This window comes from Capra hircus, chromosome 16 (assembly GCF_001704415.2).
Source record: "Capra hircus breed San Clemente chromosome 16, ASM170441v1, whole genome shotgun sequence".
Taxonomy (NCBI): Eukaryota; Metazoa; Chordata; class Mammalia; order Artiodactyla; family Bovidae; genus Capra; species Capra hircus.
In genome coordinates, this window is record NC_030823.1 from 69,492,252 (window position 1) to 69,512,370 (window position 20,119).

The following is a 20,119-nucleotide window of genomic DNA, read 5'->3' on the forward strand; positions in this document are numbered from 1 at the left end:
AACAACAGAGTAATTGATTTTTCTTTTTTTGCATACAGAAAGATTGAAAACAGAGTAATCGATGGGCTTCCCTGGTGGCTCAGCTGGTAAAGAATCCGCCTGCCATGTGGGAAACCTGGGTTTGATCCCTGGATCGGGAAGATCCCCTGGAGATGGGAACGGCTACCCACTCCAATATTCTGGCCTGGAGAATTCTATGAACTATTCCATGGGGTCACAAAGACCCAGACAAGACTGAATGACTTCCACTTTCCCTTTTTTCAAGTGAAAAGGAAGATTAGAGTATGACTTCATGCATACACATACATACGTATATCAATATAAACTTGCATGTAAACATGTGGAAAAGCAATATATGTGTATGTCAGTGTTCTCCAGAGAAACAGAACCAGTAGGATGTATTATACACATATATATACCAGAAACCTCATCGTCTGTGAGGCTGTTTCTCCTTTTCATAAGACACTGCTTCTGTAATTTCACTTTCTATAGAGAGACCAGAAGGATAATTCTTTTTTTTCCATAAAAAGGACAAAAATTTGACTAAAAATATTTAGGTCATTTCTTTCAGCCTCTCAACAAATTACTGGTAATGACATAATTTTTTTAGAATTGTTGTCAGACTCAAAAAAAATCTCTAAATTTTTCAATGTGTGAGTTGTTATATTTTAGGACATTTCACGTTTTATTTTCCAGTGATTCATCTGAAACATTCTTAGAACTGATGACCTTCATCAACCAATTTGTTACAATGTCCTCATTGTACTGGTATAGTTTCCTTATCAATGTCAATATTTCAGATAAGAGCAGCAAGAATTGTAAATGTTTTTCCATTGTGTTTATATAATGTACTCTACCTCATTGTGGGTCATCAGACAATCCAAGAGCTTATTCACTGATTCCAATTGACGTTGTTTTTTTCCTCTAAATGAATTACTGCTTCATTGTAAGCTGAAACGTGTTGTTATAATTTGCTTATTTTTGTCAAAAATTTTCTATTGATTTTAATTGCTTATCTTATCTTTTACATTTCCCTAATTTTATGTGTCTTTTTCTCTCAGTTCCTTTTGTTTTTTTTGGCAGTGCCATGAAGCTTTAGGGATCTTCTTTCCTCAACCAGGGATCAAACCCAGGGCTCCTGCAGAGGAAGCACAGAGTCCTAACCCATTGGACCCCCAGGGAATTTTCTCTCAGTTCTTTAGTACATAAATGAATTGATTTTCAAATTTTTTATTTATTGTAATTAAAATATAGTTGATGTACAATATCGTGTGAGTTTTGATGTACAACATAGTGATTTGCCACTTAAATACATTATAGAATGATTGTCATAAGTCTAGTGACCATCTGATACCACACAAAGTTACTAGAATATTATTGTACATGTTTCTCATGCTGTAAATTACCTCCCTATGACTTACCAACTTTATAATCGGAAGTTTGCACCTCTTATTCCCTTCACCTATTTCATCTAACTCCTTACCCTACACATAAATGAATTTGAAGAGAGAATGTTGTCCTCCCTATATGAAACAATCAGAAGTCTGTACTCTCTTTTATTGAAAATGTTCCAGAACATATTTCCAAATAGCAGTTAAAGTGTCATAATCAAGCTTCATCAAATAAATCACTCCCATTAACAAAGAAAAAAAATTCCTTATAGTACATTTATTATAGTATAAGCTGTATGGTCGATTTCATTCCTGGGAGGAAAGAATGCTATTTTGACTAGAACAGCACACGTGTGACAATCTAAGAATTTTCAGAGATTAGCTTCTGGGGCTGTACATTTCAAACCTTGTTTCTCTTTCACCACTGACATCAGTGTGGCGTCTGGCCTTGCAGGAATATTCACGTCTCAGTACAACCTACCTTGTCAGGTGAGTTAGTACAGAGGGCAGCAGGAATATTCCTGGCAGCCATACAGGTAGCAGTAATAGGACTTGACAGAAGAGACTGCAAACCAGAACCCTGTATCCCAGTATATAAATATATCTCTGATTAAACCTTCCCCCAAATGCCCACAGCCACTTCAATACCACCAGACTTTATGGGACTGAGTGGAATTTCGGGGTGGAAAAGAGACAGTGGTCTGAACCATCTATGGCTGAAATATCCCAGTTGTGCAAATATTATTATGCCCTGTCACCATATGAACACATTGCCAGGGCCCATTCTGGTCCTGGCCTTGAAGCTGATGCCCACTGACTTCCTGGCAAATTGGTCTCAGGCTCCTTTACTCTCAACAACTTCCAAACCCTCACCCCCACTCTCCTGGTTTGTTGCCATCAACTCTTTTCGTCTTCCTGCCCATTTCAATCTGTTCTTAATGCAGTGGCCAACGTGATCCTGTAAAAACTGACAGTCAGATCATGTCACGCTTCTGCTCAAAAGATTCCGATGTTTTCCCATTTCACTTCCAAAAAAAGCCAATAGTCCAAGTGGCCCTTTGCCTTTCTGACCTCACCTCGTGGTATCCAGCCCTTTCTCAGTCCACTCCAGTCTCCTACAGTTTCTGGAACGACCAGGCACAGTCCCATGAGGCCCTTGAACTTGCTGTTAATGCAGTCTGGACGACTCTTCCCATCTCCTTCTGAAAAGCCTTGCTCGACCTATCCTTGTGCTTGCATGGGTGCGTGCTCAGTCATTCGGTTGTGTCTGACTCTGCGACCCCACAGACTGTGGCCGCCAGATTCCTCTGTCCATGTGATTCTCCCACTTGAGTAGGTTGCCATGTCCTCCTCCGGGGGATCTTCCTGACCCAGGGATCGAACCCACATCTCCTGTGTCTCCTGCACTGGCAGGCGGGTTCTTTACCTCTGAGCCACCTGGGAATCCTGACCCGCTTCCCCCTACCCTATTTCTTGTCCCCGCTTTGTGTATCACCATCTAAACAGATGTTTTGCTTTCCGTCTCTCTCCCCACTCTAGAACTGAGCTCCATGAGGTGTGGATCTTTGTTGAGTCCATGGTTGTGCCCATTTCCTGGAACATGACCGATTTCTGGTAAACACAGGGGTCTCTGCCTTTAATGGACCTTTCTCTAGCCCCACCAGCAGCCCACAGGACCACCTTCTGAGAAACAGCAGTGAAAGTAGTTACTGGAAGTTTCCCTAAAAGAGAAGAGCAAAGGTGACACAGTGGCAGGATTTTCTAGCATTTGAGCAACTTTGTTTATAATGAAACGTTTTCTTGTGAAGTGAATCACCAGAGGATTTGATCACTGAGCCATAAACCTCTTGCACCTCCTCCCTTTGTCCCCAAAAATGCAATCCAGAGTCACTGTGGTAGTAATAGGAAATTGCCAAATCATATAATCTTCCAAGTTCAAAGGAAAAAATACAAATAAAGAGAAAAGGAGGAAGAAGCAAAGCAGACACTTGAAATGTCTGTTCTTGTTTATCTTTTCTTCCTTTTCATTTTTATTTCTCCTTCTGATTTCAAATAAAATGAACTAGAAAACAGCACAGAAAAGCAGCAAATACAGGCTGTCATTAGCACATCCCACTTGATCAGAGAGGTGTTGACATTCTGGTGTAACAAATGAGCTCAGAACTAGGACAGATAATATCACTTGTAAATATAAAACATTTTAAGTTGTTAATGTAATAAAACATTTTCCAAAATGTTTAAAAAAGACAAGTGAAAGTATTTATAATCCTACCATCACAATAGAAAAGCTAGAACTTTCGTATATTCCCTTCTAATTTTTCTCATATGCATACACTTCTTCATTATGGTAAAATAAAAATACAACATAAAATTTACCATCTTAGCCATTCTTAAGTGTACATACAGTAGTGTTATGCATATATTTTTATATACATGTTACTGTTATATCTTTTGTATCCTGATTTTTTTTCCCAGTTTGCCTTCTATCAATTAAATCGTCCATGTAGCAAATTTGTCTACATGCTTGTAATTTTAAAGATGCATAACATTCTATCCCATGGTTAGAACATACTTTATTTAGCTGTTCACCTATAATGGGACATTTATGTTGTTTACAATTTTTCACTTACAATATTCTTATGAATTTTTAGTTCATATAGTATTTTCTCTTTAATATTTTCGATTATCTTCTTGAATGATTTTCTAGAAGTTTCCTAGGAAAACTAAGTCAAAAGTGATGTCTTGCATGATTCTTGAAAATTACAATAGAGCTGCTTTCCAATGCTTTCTACCAATTTACAGTGATACCGGTGCAATATGAGAACACCAATTTCACCACACTTTCACAACTTTTTCTTTTGATATTAAATTAATATTTTAATTCAAATATTAAAAGTTTAAAAGTCATATTACTTTAACATGTATTTTTCCTATATCTATTTTCCTTGTTTTCTCTGTTGGAGAATGCCAGTTTGTGTCACTTGCTATTTACCTTTAGGAGGTTGTCTCAATATTTTTCTTATTCTTTTTCATGGGCTGTATATATAATAAAGATTTTACCACTGTCAGATTTACTGTGAATATTTTTCCCCATTTACTGGTTTAAAATGTCTAGTTATACGGTCACCTGAGTCAATTTAACACTGTTATACTGCTCAGATCTTGTCAATGGGGTTTTTCCTATCACCTTCATCTTAGAAAATTTTCTCCCCTTTGTCTTATCCCCAGGGCTTTGATAAAGGATTTAATTCTGCTTTATCTTCCTGATCTTATTTTCTATCATTATTTCATTCATTCCTTTTGATGTACATGTAGGTCAAATTAATGTGTCCTGTAAGTTCTCACTAGTTAACCAGGACTCTTCCTTTTAATATATTTGAGGAAAGCCCTGAGTAACTGAAACAGTAGGTCTATACCTGTGTGAAGAGTTCTTGTGTACTGGGGATGGGTTCCAGGCTCCCCGGGGGAAGAAGAGCAAGGTAGAGCCCAAAGGACCTAGAATGTGATGTGGTTCAGCGAGACCAGAAAAGGAGCAATATCTAGAATGAAGCGTGGGAGTGCACCTAAATGTCCTTGCGTTTTCACCTTGCTCTTCTGTTAGAAACAACACTGGGGGATGAAAGTGTTTCTAAACATTAAAGACCACTTGACTCGGAGATTTCCCCGTCTTCATTGGAGTCTGTACCTGGATAGGAGGCAGAATAATAGCCCCAGGGCCACCATGAGTTCTGCTGAGCGAAGAAAAGGATAAAAGAGAAATCCAGGCGGATGGAGAGAGGGCTCCGCCGCTGTGCAGCCTTAATCGTGGAGGCGCCCACCCTCTGTCCTCCCGCGGCCCGCGTGCACCTCCACCCTCCTCTCGGCTGGTCCAAGCCCCTACACACACAGACAAGAATCACCACTTGCTTCCCTGCCCTCTAGCTGGCTGCATCTCAAAACTTTTGCAAGGGTCTTAAACCTGGCGCGGAGAGCCACGTGCACTGGACTGGGAGCCACAAGTGTCCGCCCCGCTACCCCCAACTCCTCACCACCCCCTACCCCGCCTTCATCCCCACGGCTGCCCACGAACCTGGAGCCTGAAAGCTTAAGCGACCACACTCGGAAGGCACGCCTGACCTCCTGATTCTGGTTCCCACCCGCCGGCCCAGGTTCGCGGTTATCTTTCCTTCCCGGTGCTCACAGTATGCAGACCACAAACCCATAACCACTTGTTTTTTTTTGCTTTTTTTTTTCCTTTGCTGGGATCACGTACAACATCGCTTGACTTTGATCTTTTAACTGGCAGGCAGGTGGAGGGAGCAAGCCTCGGCCTCCGTCTGGCACGAAGTCCCGCATCTTAACTTTGTGGGCAGAGCATCCGCCACTTGAACCTTGGGAGAGAAAAAGCATCGGGTCCATTTCACTTTAGCGCGCAGGGTCCAGATCCCCGAACCTGTGTACCAGGGACGTCCCCCGTGCCAGCCAGGCTCCGGGGAAGCCCAGCCATTGTGAAATCTGCAGGACAATCTCTTCCTCGCCATCCTCCCCGAGGGAATTCACCCTCCGGGGCCGCCCCGCCTGGTTCCCTCCCACTGCCCCGCGGAACTGGCGAAAGAGGAGAGAGAAGGTGCTCTCCTCAGAAAGGCCCCGGGGTGCCCCGTGGGTCTCAAGGTGCACAGGCCTGCGTCTCCCCGGCCGGGCCCCGGAGGGAGGGAGCGTGACCGATCGCAGCGCAGAGAAAGTCCCCCGAGACTGTGACCCCTGCGGGCGGGGGGAAAGGCGGGCGGATGCGCAGGAAGGTGCCGCGATGGGACCGGGAAAGAAAACACCACCCCCCGCCCCTCCCAAACCTCCCACTGGAGTTTCTCAGCCCGAGTTCTCCGAGAGCGGCCGAGAGACGCCCCCCAGGGCTGCGCGGCGCCTCCACGACCGCAACCTGTCCCAGCCTCGCTTCTGGTGAGGGGGCTTCGCGCTCCCTTCTGGGTTTCGGAGCCACCACGTGACTTCCACGAAGCAGGGGGGCCCCAGCGGAAAGCGGCGGCAGGGGTGGGATCTGGGACCCCGGGGTGCGGCTTGAGGGCGGGGAGAGGAGGAACGGAGCGGGGGTGGGAGAAGGCGGGGCGGGGCGGACTCGGGACGGGAAGGACGGCGCGCTGGGACCGGGGCGTGGGGAAACCCGGGCGCCGCGCGGCGGAGCCGGGAGAGCGGGAAGCCCGGGGGGCGGGGCCGAGGCGGCCGCCCGCAGGTGCGGGGGCGCGGGGATGCGTGCGGCCCGAGGGAGCCGGTAGGCAGCGCCCCGCGTGCAGGGCGCGCCGGGCCGCGCGGCCGCTCGTCCGCGAGGCTGCGCGGCGGGCCGGGCAGAGCCGGAGCAGCGCCCGGCATGTCGCAAGAGCTCCCGGCTGCCGGCAGCGTCCTGCACAGGAGCGTCTCGGCGCCCGGGAACCAGGCTCGGCCACAGGTAGCGAGCTAGATGGAGGCTCGGGGGGGTGCCCGGGTTGCGGGGAGTGGTGGGCGCGCTACGAGGGGCGAGGAGGTGGGTGCTGGGGCTCCCGGCTGGGGACTGATGGGAGCAGGGGTAGAGGGCAGTGCGGGAGCCGGACGCGAGCGGCGTGGGGGCACGCGGGGACCCCGCTGTGCGCCTCTGCCCGGCCGCCCCGAGCGCACTCCAGGTGCCCGGGGCGTCCGGGATGGTGACTGGGCTCCTGAACCTGAGAGGAGCAGAGGTCGGAGGGCGCCGACGTCTGGTAGGGCTGGGCACTGTTCACGCTGCCCGGCACGTGGGGTCTGGGCCGCCCTGGGTGTCGCCATCCGTGCGCCGCCGCTGGCTGCCGCCCCATCGCCAGAGCGCGTGGTCCTTCCCCGCCGCGCCGAGCTGGGGCCAAGGTGTGGAGAGGGGAAATTCCGCTCCGAGGGGCGGCTCGTGCCCAGGCAATCTCAGCGTGTACTCTCCTCCGGCGGCCTCCCGAATGGCCCAGGGACGCGAGGTGGCGGCCCGAGGTGGGCAGACTCCAACCTCAGGGCGGGTGGAGAGCCCTCGGCGGGCGCCGGCTCCTCTCCGCTGTCCACCACAGTGTTTACAGCCGCGTACTCGGGGAAACACACAAGGTTGCCGGCAGGGACGGCAGGCCGAGAACTTCTCACTCAACTACGTTAGGATCGAGTCTTTTCAGGGTTATGCCCGGCTTCTCAGTTAGGTGCCTGCCGCAGAATGTCATCGGGTGACGCTAGAGAGTCACACAGCTGAGTCTGGGCCTCAGCGTTGCCACACACAGGCTGAGTAGCCTTGGGGAATCTGCTTCATCTCTCTGGGCCTCAGTTTCTCCATGTGTAAAAATCAATATAATATAACTTCTTGTGATTTTTGTGAGGACTAATAGAGACATGGGTAGTAATATATGAATATATCAACATTTTGCTGCTCTCTTTCCGCCTTGATTAAATATTTCTACTGGTTGTCAGGTCCGACCATGTGGTAGGTGCTAACTCCAGTTTGGAGTGTCCACTTTTACAGGGCAGGATGCATGCTCCTCCTTTGGGCCTTATGAATCTCCAATGAGGACCAGAGAGGCATGATTTGGTGATAAGTGCTATAAGGGACTCAACAGAAAATAGCAGTCTTAACAGAAGTTACTGAAGACACACCATGTGGCGCTTTGGGATAAAATCTAGTTTTATCTTATGCAGCTCCAAGTGCTGGGCTGTTAGGATGATCATGGCAGAGATTACTGACCGCTTGTTCAGGACATGCATCTCTAGTGCCCAGGACAGTGCCTGGCACATGGCAGGTACTCAGTTAATACTCACTGAAAGAATGAATAAATCACACAGCAAATGAGAAAATCGAAAAATCAGAGAGTGTAAGTCATTAACCCAAGGCCATATTGCTATAACGGACAAAACCAAGGACCTATATTTCTAAAGCTAAAGTTCTGTGTGTCAGACCCCCTGTTGTGTTCTGATTACCTCCACCAAGACTTCTTTGCCTCTTAAAGACTACATCTTAACAGCTCGTGTCTGGTCCCTTAAACACTGTCTTCAGGCCACTTCTCTCTGTCATGTTCTTTCTTCTTTTCCTTTCATAGCTTTATTTTCTTGCATATGCTGAAAATTCTCTACTCACTGTAACTTGAGGAGCTATGTATCTTTCTTATTTGGAATATTAGATCTGATAAATGATATCTGAAAACATCTGTTATTTCATGTTATCAATATTTGCTTTCCACTAATAGTAATAACTGAGTAGCTTTCCTGTGTTTGTATCCCACTGAATTCTTGATCTCTAAACTCTTTAAAGGTAGTATTTCCATGGAATCTTCTCACAGGTCTCTGGGAAGCAAATACTCTACCCCTCCTCTGTTTTCTATAACTGGATGAAGTGTTTTTACCATTGTAGGTGCATTTTTCTGCCTGCCTTTTCAGAATAACTCTTGAAGGACTTGACTAAGTTTGGTTAAATCTCATATATAGCTAAGAGCTTTCAAGACACATCATCAGTTTGCTTTAGGATTCAAACTGCTCTGACCTGTGAAACAAAATGTCAGTCAAGCACTGTTCAAAGGGATGAGCTGCCTGTGGCCTTTAGGACCACTTGGTGTGTTGGGAGAGTTGTGTGGTTACAATCGGTAATCAGCATAGTTGTGATTTGCACACAATGTCAAAAGTACCTGTTTGTGTGTGGTGGCGGAAGGCCTGGCCCACGGCAAGTCCCAGATAGCAGCCGCCTTTTGCCTTTCCCGTCCTCAAGTGCACACCAACACCACACCTCTTCCAGGCACACGCCCCAGGAGGTGGGTGGGGGAAAGGTTTGAGAACTTGGTTTGGAGTCCAGCAGACGTGAGTTCCACTTCCCGTTCGGCCCTCTACTAGCTGTGATACCTGGAGCAAGTTCCTCAACCTCTCGGAGTTTCTTATTCCTCATCTTTTAGATGGCAGTCCCACCACACAGGCCTCGGGGGCGGCGAGGGCGGGGGAGCAGCTAACCCAGCCATAGCTCATGCGTAGTGCTCCCTCGACGCTGGGCCACTGATTCCCCCGCTGATGGAGCAGCAAGCGCTGCTGTGGCTGCAGCGAACATGGTGATGCTCCCGAGCAGGACTGGATGAAGGGAGTGGGCAGAGGAGGGGCGGCGAGGGGCCTCAGCATCCCACCTGACCACGCCCTTTCCCCCAGAGCCCTGAGGATGACGACAGGAAGGTCCGGAGGAGGGAGAAAAACCGAGTTGCTGCTCAGAGAAGTCGGAAGAAGCAAACCCAGAAGGCTGACAAACTCCACGAGGTGAGCGGGTGTTTGGGGCTGAGCCACGCGAGGGCCACGGCGGGGAGTGGTCCTCCGCCCCCACGCCCTGGTCATCACCACTTCCGGCCGGGTGCATCTAATCCCGCTGCCTCCCTCCAGCCCAGCGTTCGGAGTCGTCGTTCTCCGGAGTCTTCATTGCTCCTTCACTGGCTGTATCTCACAGTTCTCCTTTAATTTTAAAGCAAGGAAACTTCCTTTTGATCCTGACTCCCTTTCAAGCTAGTGCCCCGTTTCCTTTCTTTCCCTCCTTTATTTACCTGGTTCTTTTTTTTTTTTTAATTATTGAATTTATTTGGCAGACAGGATCTATTTTCATGGCATATGGGATCTAGTTCCCTGACCAGGGGTGGAACCTGGGCCTCCTGCATTGCGAGCATGGGCCACCCGACCACCAGGGAAGTCCCTCCCTGCTGCTTAAAAAGAGACCTGCTGTCTCGATGTCCCCAGTTCCCATTTATTTCCCAGGTCACTGTGATATCCTTTCAGCACCCCAAACACACACACACACACACACACACACACACACACACACACACACACACATGCAAATTTCCTACAGAAATGGCTCCGCTGAGTCTGCTAGTGTCCTGACACTGCCTGGTCCAGGGACCTCATTCTAGTCCCCTGATCCTTGACCTTGCTGAGACCTCTGACACCACTAACCCTCAGCTTCTTGGAACATTCATGGTCTTTAGCTTCTTTATTTTTATAACTTTAAAAGAGTGTTTATTTGTATTTATTCCTTTGGCTGTGCCGGGTCTCAGTCGCAGCGCTCAGGTTTTTCAGTCTTCATTGCAGCGTGCAGGATCTTAGAGTTGCAGCATGTGGAATCTAGTTCCCTGACCAGGGATTGAACCCAGGACCCCTGCGTTGGAAGTGTGCAATCTTAGCCAGTGGACCACCAGGGAAGTCCCCCCGCAAGGTCTTTAGCTTCCTATTTCTCCTGACCCTCTTAACACTTTTTTCTGTTTCTTTGATCACCTTTCTACATGTCTGTTTTCTCACATGTTGGTGCTGACCATGCTTTCAGACTCTACCCTTTTGTCCTCTCACCTGGGAGATTTAATCTGTTGATCTGTTGGCTCCCAGCATCGCTCACCCTCAGGTAGGAAGTGATCACTGCAACAAGACCTCTGTCCTGGCCCTAACCCCGCATCTCCAGTGTCTGCTTCGAGGCCTCCAAATGGGTCCCCGCAGGCTTCTTGGTGGCAGCCTGGCCATAATAGTGGGATTGTTCATCCTGAGACTTCCTCTTCTCAGCTGTCTTCAAATTGTAATATGAAGCTAATGAACCGTCGACCCATCACCCCAATCAGGGACCTGAGGGTGATGCTAGACTCTTTCCTTCCCTGAGATCCCTGTGTATTATCCCGTATAATCTCGCAGCCAGGACGCGGGAACCACTCTGTGTCAGGAAGTGATGTAGAAGGCATCTCAGGATCTGTCCAAGGAATCGATGGCAGCTCTGTGCTCATCTTCACGCAGGATTGATGTGATCATTAAGGGTTTTGGTTCTGCACTCTCCTGCCAGTCTTTCTGGCCGTAGATTGTCTCAGCATGGCCAGTCTCAGGGTGTTGACAGCATTGGAGCCTGTGGGCTTTTATGAGTGGGAAATGACTATCTCTAAAAACCCCTTCACAGTGAGCAGAGAACATATTTAGAATGCACAGCCTCCAGGGAGAGGAGACCCATTGATGTAAATTCACGGAGGGCCATACATTATAAATGCTAGATTCTTTCTTGAAAGTAGGAAATCTACATTGTAGAAAGAGATTAGGACCTTCAGACCAGGGTCAGGGAAAGCCTGTCCCAGACTGGATTGTTCTTTATAATTCCTCAGAAGAATTGGGATGTCCTTTGCCTCCTTTCTTCCCTCCCCTTGCTCCTGAAGCAAGCCTGGTTCTAGCTTCCTGTTACCAAAGAACCCCCAGAGGGGATTTATTGCTCAGTCAGTGCACAGCCCTACGTTCAGAGCACATGCGCCAGCCTGACAGCTGGGCCCTTCCTCTCGAAGAGCTTCTAGTTGGAGATAAGTATATTAATATCAAAACACACCAGAGGATACTCGGTTTTAAGACCTCTGTGATTATGTGTGCAGAGGTGACTAAATGACTTGGATAAGATCTTTCGTGGAACCAGGTCAAGTAGATTCATTCAACAGATATATATTTTTAATTTTTATTTTTATCTATTTATTTGGATACACCAGATCTTAGTTGCCGCATTTGGAATCTTCGATCTTCATTGCAGCATGCCGACTCTTAGTTGCCATGCTGGATCTAGTTCCCTGACCAAAGAGGGAACCCGGGCCCCCTGTATTGAGAGCACGGAGCCTTAGCCACTGGACCCCCAGGGAAATCCCTCAACAAGTTTTTTTTTTTTTTTTAACAAGTATTAATTAAGAACCACTGCCAGCAAGGCACTACCACTGGGTCACAAGGAGAGGAATCAGATCTCATTCCTGTCCTGGGGAGGGATAAGAGTCAAAGTGAAACTGAAGTGAAAGTTGCTCAGTTGTGTCCGACTCTTGGCAACCCCGTGGACTATACAGTCCATGGAATTCTCCAGGCCAGAAAAGTGGAGTGGGTAGCCTTTCCCTTCTCTAGGGGATCTTCCCAACCCAGGGATCAAACCCAGGTCTCCTGCATTGCAGGTGGATTCTTTACCAGCAGAGTTAGAGGATTGTTATTAATTGTATTGATTAGTTCAGAAAGCTTATTCTGTGTCCCATGGAAGGTAACATGAATACTTTACTACAGCTTCAAAAAAAGAGATGGGTCTCTCTCAATTTCTGTCCCTGTGGGGTTTGATAACCAAACGAACTTGATGTCTGGGAAACTTAACGGTGGTTCGTCACATTTTCTCCTGCCTAATCCCTCCTAGAACAGTGGGTGGAGGACCCTTCATACGTTCTTAGCTTGTTCTGCTATCCATAGACATAACCATGCCAGCTGCCCTTTCCAGAAACGGGGCTGATTGCTCTGAAACCCAGGGCCTCCACAGAAGACCACGGCCTCCCCTCTTTTTCTGGGGAGCTGCCAGGATGGATCAGGATCACGCACCACGGCCAATTTTGTTGGGAAACACAGTGTCGAGGAGGCCAGGACAGTGGTTCCATCCATGCCACACAGAGCCCTTTACTGTCACTAGCTACGCTCAAGTGTCATTGGTCGCTGGTGGCAGCAGCCACCTTGGTGACTAGTTTTCAAACTTTGAAGAACATCTGCACATTGAGAGTGAGATGTCTGGTTCAGACGTGTGGTGATGAATAATTTGTGTTCCAGTGGGTTGTGGGCAGGGGACCCTGCACACTGCTGTGGGTCACAGCTGAAAGCCCCGCGGGCTCCCTGGGGCTCCTAGGCCACGTCTAGGTTGGGAGAAGTAAGAGGTGATTGGAAACCTCCTCCTCAGACTTGGAATGCGGCCAGCACGTTGGGAGACAGACATCGAGGGGCCAAGAAACCCACGGCCTGACGTCCACAGCTGCCCTGCGATTCCCTGAGGAAGTCCCTCTCCTCTGAGGAGAGGAGCCCACCTGTCCTAAGAGTAAAGTAAAGCGGGTTTTTTTTTTGGCTTTGCCAAAAAAACCTGCGACCTGTGGGATTTTAAATTCCTGGTCCAGGACTCGAACCCACACTGCTCTGCTAGAAGCATAGAGTCTTAGCCAGTAGACCGCCAGGGAAGTCCCCTTGAGTAAAGCCTCTATCCCATGAACTTCTCTATCCCATCTGGTGGGCTGCCATTGCTAAATATCTCCAGGTAGCACGAGCTCTTTGTTTGCTTTTCCTGAGCACTGTGAAGGGGAATATTTAGAGCAAGATGTGTTTAAAAATTCCCACCGTCCTCTCCTGCCCCCTCAATTCTTGAGCCTCTCTTCCCTCCAACATCCAGAAAGGTCTCCTCTAGTCCCAGCTGTTACAAGCCTCTCAGGCGTCCTCCTCCTTCCCCAGCTCTCCAGCCCCAAAGATGGGGGAGCTATCCTATCAGGGCAGGACCCCCCCAACCCACGCCCCACCGAGGGCAGGTTGGGAGGGGCACCTGGGCAGGCAGAGCCAGGGAGAGGCCAGGCTCACTCTTGAGGGTTGTCTGAGTTCCCCGCGGGCGGGTGTTTCTGGAAGCCACACGGTGGTGACGAGAAGCGGTTCCTAGCATATATCTGTGTGCCTCACTGTTCACTGTGGCTTTTCAAGTCACCCAGTCAAAGCACTTAACCCTTCTCTTGGGGATTTTGAGCCCGTATTCATCTCTGAACACTAGGCACACGACCTGGGTCCACATTTACAGATGGGAACCCAAGAAGACGGTCCGGGTCTCTAAGGCCAGTTGCGAGTGTGTCAGAAGTGGGTCACCCTGGTTCCAGCCAGGCACCTGGAGGTGTAAGACTGAGAAAGGATTTTGAGCCAGAAAAGGAAGGCAGCAGTGCCACCCTCGGGAGCCCTGAATGTCACAAGCTGACAACTGTCTTGGGCAATATGACTGTGGTGTGTGCCGCCCTGGTGTTTTCAGATATTGCATATTCTAAGAGAATGCTTCATGTCAGTCCTCAGCGGGTTTAGAAAGTGATGATGACACTAATTTGTACCGCCCTGGACTGGTGACACAATTTTTCTGCTGGGAAGCGTATGAGCTTAAGGCTTGGGAAGAGACTTATTGTAAAATCCTGAGTTCGAGTAGTCCTTTCCTGCTGGTAACCACCATGGGGGAAATTTGGGCCCAGGCCCTGCCAAGCAAAAGCAGAATTGCTATCATTGCGTGAGAGCTGCGGCTGATGTTGGGGTCAGGGATCAGGTCCCAAGTGTGTATGACCTCGGAAGAGTCGCTGTACCTCTGAGCCTCGGTTGCCTCGCTTGTGAAAGGGGGTCTGTGTCCCCCTGATCGCCTTTCCCTTCCCCTCATTCCCTTCCCGCCTTAGTTATCATCTCTGGCCCCTGGTTCCCACATACCAGTCTTTGCATCAAAGGCATCTTAGACTCCAAATCTCTCCCCACCCAGACAGCACCGCAGTCCTCAATCAGCCTCTCTTAGGTGCTCAGACCAGGGTTTCTCAAGCATAGTACTATTGATATTTGGGGTCAGCTATCTCCTCACTGAGGGGGATGTCCTGTGTACCCTAGGACATTGAGCAGCATCTGTGCTCAACCCTCTACCCCCTGGAGGCAGTGGTGCCCTTTGCAGCTGTCCCCACCCAGGCTGTCTCCAGCCACTCCCAATGTCCCCTGGGGACTGCCAAGATTTCCCCAGTTGGGCATCACTGCCTGAGACAGTTTAATTTCCGAGGCAGAACTTGGATTTGCAGTGATTTCGCCACCTCCCATTCTCGTCTCTGCTCTGTGGCTGTGTCCTGCAAATACCCAGAGAAGGCAGCCTGGTGACCTCAAACCCTCCCAGGGCAGGAGACTCGAGAGTCAGCAAGATCAGAGCTAGACTGATCATCTCTTTGGAAATAACAAATGGTCTAACAGTCTTGGCTTGTCTTACACACATATTAAGTCTAGGTAATTTTCCCCAGACTGAAGAGGGTCTTCCTCATTCCCCTCTGTACCCACTCAGTGTTCTCACCTCCTTTTCCTCCTCTTCCCACTCCCCTTTTTTACTTTTGTGAAGCTGGTCTTGCGTGAAGAAGATTTTTTCTTCTCTTTTTATTCCCTCAGCTTGATGAAAAGCCCCCTCTGCAGATTCATGAATAAAACTTAAATCCCGGAAGAGAAAGTCCCCAGGGAGAAGGCAGCCAGGGGACCTGCTGGGCGCCCACTCTGTGGCCTTTCTGAGCGGAGGTTTAGGGCAAGCAGAGGACTTAGGCAGTGTGGCCCCCGTGGCTTCCAGAGGGAAAGCTCACAAGCATCTTGTCACACAGTTCAGTAACTACACAAAGGCATTTGGAATATTCTGCCACAGGAAGGAGTCTTTTCTTTGGAATCCAGTTAAAATCTTAGCTCACTGTGCTGTCCTTAGTTGTTCAGTCGTGTCTGACTCTTTGCGACCCCATGGACTGTAGCCCACCAAGCTTCTCTGTCCATGAGGACTCTCCAGGCAAGAATACTGGAGCGGGTTGCCATGCCCTCCTCTGGGGGATCTTCCCCACCCAAGGATCGAACCCAGGTCTCCTGCATTGCAGGTGGATTCTTTACCATCTGAGCCACCAGGGATGGGACCAATCAAACGTGTTCTCCATTTTACTTGGAGTGAAGAGCATTTCCAGTTGCGGGATGGAGTGTGTGTGTGTGTGTGTGTGTGTGTGTGTGTGTGTGCATGCGTGCACGCGCATGCTTGCACACATGCATGTGCAAGCTACCCAGAGCTATAGTCTCTCTGAGCCCTCTGCTGTGGGCAGGCTCCCCGTGATGCCTAGGCCCCCATGCCCTCCTCCTATCCAGACCCTTCCAGCCCACGGAGGGCCTCTTGCATCAGGAGACAGACTTCTGACTCCAGGACTAGAGCTGGTCAAAGGCCAGACGAGAGTCTGGGGAGGTGGGGGTGGTAGGTCTGGGGGAGAGCTGCAGGCAGATGTGGCCAGCCCCCTGGGGGAGCCAAAGTGACCCCCAGACAGCCTGCGGGCACATGGGTGAGGCCTGCTGCCGTGGAGAGTATTCCAGGCCACCCTGAGAGCCTGCCTTGGAAAGACAGGGGGCAGAGGGATAGCTTCAATGGCCTCTGCATGGAACCTCTCTGGGACCCTTGTTCTGAGTGGGAGGAAGGTGACTAGAAGGAGGAGGCAGGGAGGAAAGAAGGTAAGAGGAGACCGAGGGCGAGAGTTGAGGAGTCAGTGATGTTGAAGAGCCGTAGATGTTGGCACTGGGGCCAGTCAGAAGGGTTATAGGAGAAGGTAGCGGAGGCCCTTGGTTGCTATACATTTCTAATCTTTGGGGAGAGACTTTATTTATTATAAGTAAGATTGAACTATGATACAAGACTGAAGAGAACAAATAATGAGAGATGTGGTTTCGTTAGGTGCTGTAATCAGGGAAGCCTTCCTGGAGGTGGTGGACTTGAGCTGGGCCCACATTCGAAAAAAGGAAGATAGCTCAGTTGAGGAGAATAGCTTTAGCAAAGAGGGAGAGCTGAGAATTTGCATGTGCCTTCATGCTTGTAAGAAGATCAGACTTTTTCCGTAATATTTCTTAAACATTACTGGTAAGATAATAAGGTTGGGTCCCCAGCTCAGAAAATGCATGGTACGACAAAGCCTAATCATATGAATCAACCTAGAAATGGTTGAAAACAGCTTTTCAACAAGATGCAAATGAGACTGTCAGCCTTAAGAAGGTCAGGCTCTGCAAGTGGCCGAGTATTGTAGGACTTACTAACGAGTTGGATGAAGAAAAAGACTTGCTTCACCAAACGAGGGGAAAACTTAGAGCTGTGTGGTATCACCAGTTTAGGAGCTGGCATAATCAATATTCAAAACGATTTTGCTGAGCTGGAAGGTGCCCAAGAAACAGGGTGAAATTCAGTAGAAGTGGATGTAGAGCCCACCCTTAAGCCAAAATATTTAAAACTGGTTGTTCAAGCAAGGACGGAGATGCAGCAGGTGCCGGCAAATCCTGCACTTCTCTTCAAGCTCAGGGAGAATCTCTCGAGCCAGCTGGCTTTGAACGTGGGCCCCACCCAGAGCAGACTGCCTCTAGACAGCTGCCCTCCGCATAGCCGGGCCCTTCCCAGACTCACGCACTGTGTTAGGGGAAGTTTGCTCAGAGCCCCTGGCAAATGGAACGTACGTCGGGAATGGCCTCCAGGAGGGCAGAGGAAGCAGAAGTCCTAAAACCCAAGGAGCCCAGAGGACCTGAGGCAGTTGGGCTCGTAGAACACCTAAGGGGAAGTGGTATGGGGCCATCTCCTCACATTTCAAGAACTGTGATGTTGAGAAAGTATTGCACGTATTCTGTGTGGTTCCATAGGTGGAACCAAGCCCAGTAGGTGGGTGTGAAGGGGAGAAGGATTTTAGATCAGTACAAAGTGGAGCTTTCTAATAGAGCGGCTCGGAAACGTTGGCAGGAAGTGTCCTTGGAAGAAGGAGAGAGTCGGATGTTGGAGATGGGATTACACAGGGAAGGTTTCTACACTGGGTGGGTTGGGCCAAGGGCTCTCTGATTCCACCCTCCTCCCCCGCCCCCCACCAGCCCCCAGTCCTAAGCCTCTGTAAACTCTCATATAGTGGAAACTTATTAGGTGAGTGTTGAAACAAAGCCAAAGCAAGAGGTATTTTGCACTCATTTACTCAGCATTCAACGAACATGCGTTCTGTTCCAGACAGTTTTCCTGGTGCTGGGGCTAAAAGAGTGAACCCAGCAGAGACCTTCAGAAGTAGATCAGCAGCTAGGGGGCAGGGGTGGCTGACTGCAGAGGGAGATTGAAGGATGAAACAGATGGAACAGGCTCGTCTTGAAAGCAGGACTCCATCTTGGGCCAGACTGTGGACTTTGAGCTAGATGCCCAGGATCTACGGAAATGACATACCAACTGGAAAACTAGGCCCCCAGAAGGAAGAGCCCCAGGGCTTGTACCTAGACTCTCCATTGTCTGAAAGAATACCTTAAATATCTATGTAACTGAATAGAAATCATACACTCTATTATGCTTATTGGGGTATGACCACAGGCCTATTGATAATTGTCCACTGTTAACTTCCTAGGGTCGCAAAGAGTCGGACACGACTGAGCGACTGAACTGAACTGAACTTCCTAGGGTTAAGGCATATGAATCACGGGTTAACTCTATCTTTCTTTTCCTTTGTTCAGACTAGTTTCTGGGAATTTGGGGAGGTGGATTTGGTCATGAACATTAGGGTATATAAGGTTTTCCCAAAAACTAGTCGGGGTCCTTGGCTAAGAGGAGACTCTGCTTTGGGTGCGCCAGTGTAATAAACTCCCCTCTGCATTGTCCTTCTGAGTGAGTTTGTTTCCCGGAACGCATGGCTACAGCAAGATCAGGGAACTATCAGATGGATGGAGACGTTCTGCGTCTCGATCAAACCAGTTGTTTATGCTTGTCAAAACTCATTAAACTAAACATGTAAAATCGGTGCATTTTATTTTATATGAATTATACCTCAGTAAGGGCTTCCCTGCTGGCTCAGCAGGGAAAGAGTTCACCTCAGTGCAGGAGACACAGGAGACGGCGGTTTGATCCCTGGTTCTGGAAGATGCCCTGGGGAGGGCATGGCCCCCTGCTCCAGTATTCTAGTCTGGAGAGTCCCATGGACAGAGGAGCCTGGTGGGCTACAGTCCATGGGGTTGCAAAGAGTCGGACATGGCTGAGCGAGTAAGCACACACACACACACACACACACACGCCCCTCAATAAAGATGATCCAAAAAAGCAAAGCCCTCATAGAACTAGCGCTCATAGAACCTTTCAGCCCGGTGGGAGGGGAGACTTGGAGCAGATGAACAGACACATCCGAGGGCTGGAGGCAGGCACCGTTAAGGAGAAGCTGCCAGGGAAGGAGGTGAGAGCTCCGTGGCCCAAGGTTACATCTGCGGGAGGATGGAGGAAGGGCACGGGTTTCAGGGCCAATTTTGCGCCTTTCCTGTCTTCTCAGGAGTATGAGTGCTTGGAGCAAGAAAACACAGTGCTTCGGAGAGAGATCGGCAAGCTGACGGAGGAGCTGAAGCACCTGAGCGAGGCGCTGAAGGAGCACGAGAAGGTGTGCCCACTGCTGCTGTGCCCCCTGAACTTTGTGCCCTTGCCGCGGCCGGACCCTGTGGCCGGCTGCCTGCCCCGGTGAAGCCCAGAGACGGCCCTCCTCGGCTCAGTGAGGAGCCCGACGAGTTGGTGTCTTTCACCCCCACTGGAGGAGGCTTCTCTCCACGTCCGGGCGCCTGGGTCACCTCTTTGGAGCTCTGGGTTCGGTCCTCGGTGGCCCAGGCTCAGCGTGACGCTCCCCCTCCCTGCAGGAGCCTGACTCAGAGCCTGCAGTGGAGCCAGGCCGGAGTCGCTGTGCTTCCGCTTTGGCAGCTAGCACCTTCCCTTGCAGAATCATTTCCCCTAGGTATGCATAATAAAGGCATTGTCGGGACTTCCTTGGTGGTCCAGTGGCTAAGACTCCCAGCTCCCAATGCCCCTGGTTCCATCCCTGGTCAGAGAACTAGATCCCACATGCCACAACAAAAGATCCTGCGTGATGCAGCTAAGACCCAGCTCGGCCAAATAAATAAATAAAAATATTTTTTAAAAAGGCATTGTCTTCTTTCCTTTTGGCCAAGTTCTTGGAATTTAGAGACACAATACCTTTCCTCTTTCTGAAGAGGTCATCTCCTGTTCCCTCAGGTGGTTTTGCAGCTCCTGGGTCTGATTTCCCCTCCTGGTCATCAGCCCCAAGGACATATCCAAGCTAGATGGGGAGGCATCTGGCGAGGATGGGACTCCCTGCCCCCGCAGGGTGGCACAGAGGTGTGCTGGGCCTGAGTCCTGTTTGTCATATGCTGTGTGTGGCCCTCCACCCTGGTTAACTTCC

The 20,119-nt window shown here is 49.4% G+C and overlaps 1 protein-coding gene across 1 annotated transcript; it reads left to right on the forward strand.

Moving 5' to 3' along the window:
- BATF3 (basic leucine zipper ATF-like transcription factor 3) lies at positions 6,629-19,844 on the forward strand. Its single transcript, XM_018060746.1, has 3 exons — positions 6,629-6,828; positions 9,540-9,644; positions 19,205-19,844. The coding sequence occupies exons 1-3, from the start codon at positions 6,751-6,753 to the stop codon at positions 19,388-19,390; spliced, it is 369 nt and encodes a 122-aa protein (XP_017916235.1). The 5' UTR covers positions 6,629-6,750; the 3' UTR covers positions 19,391-19,844.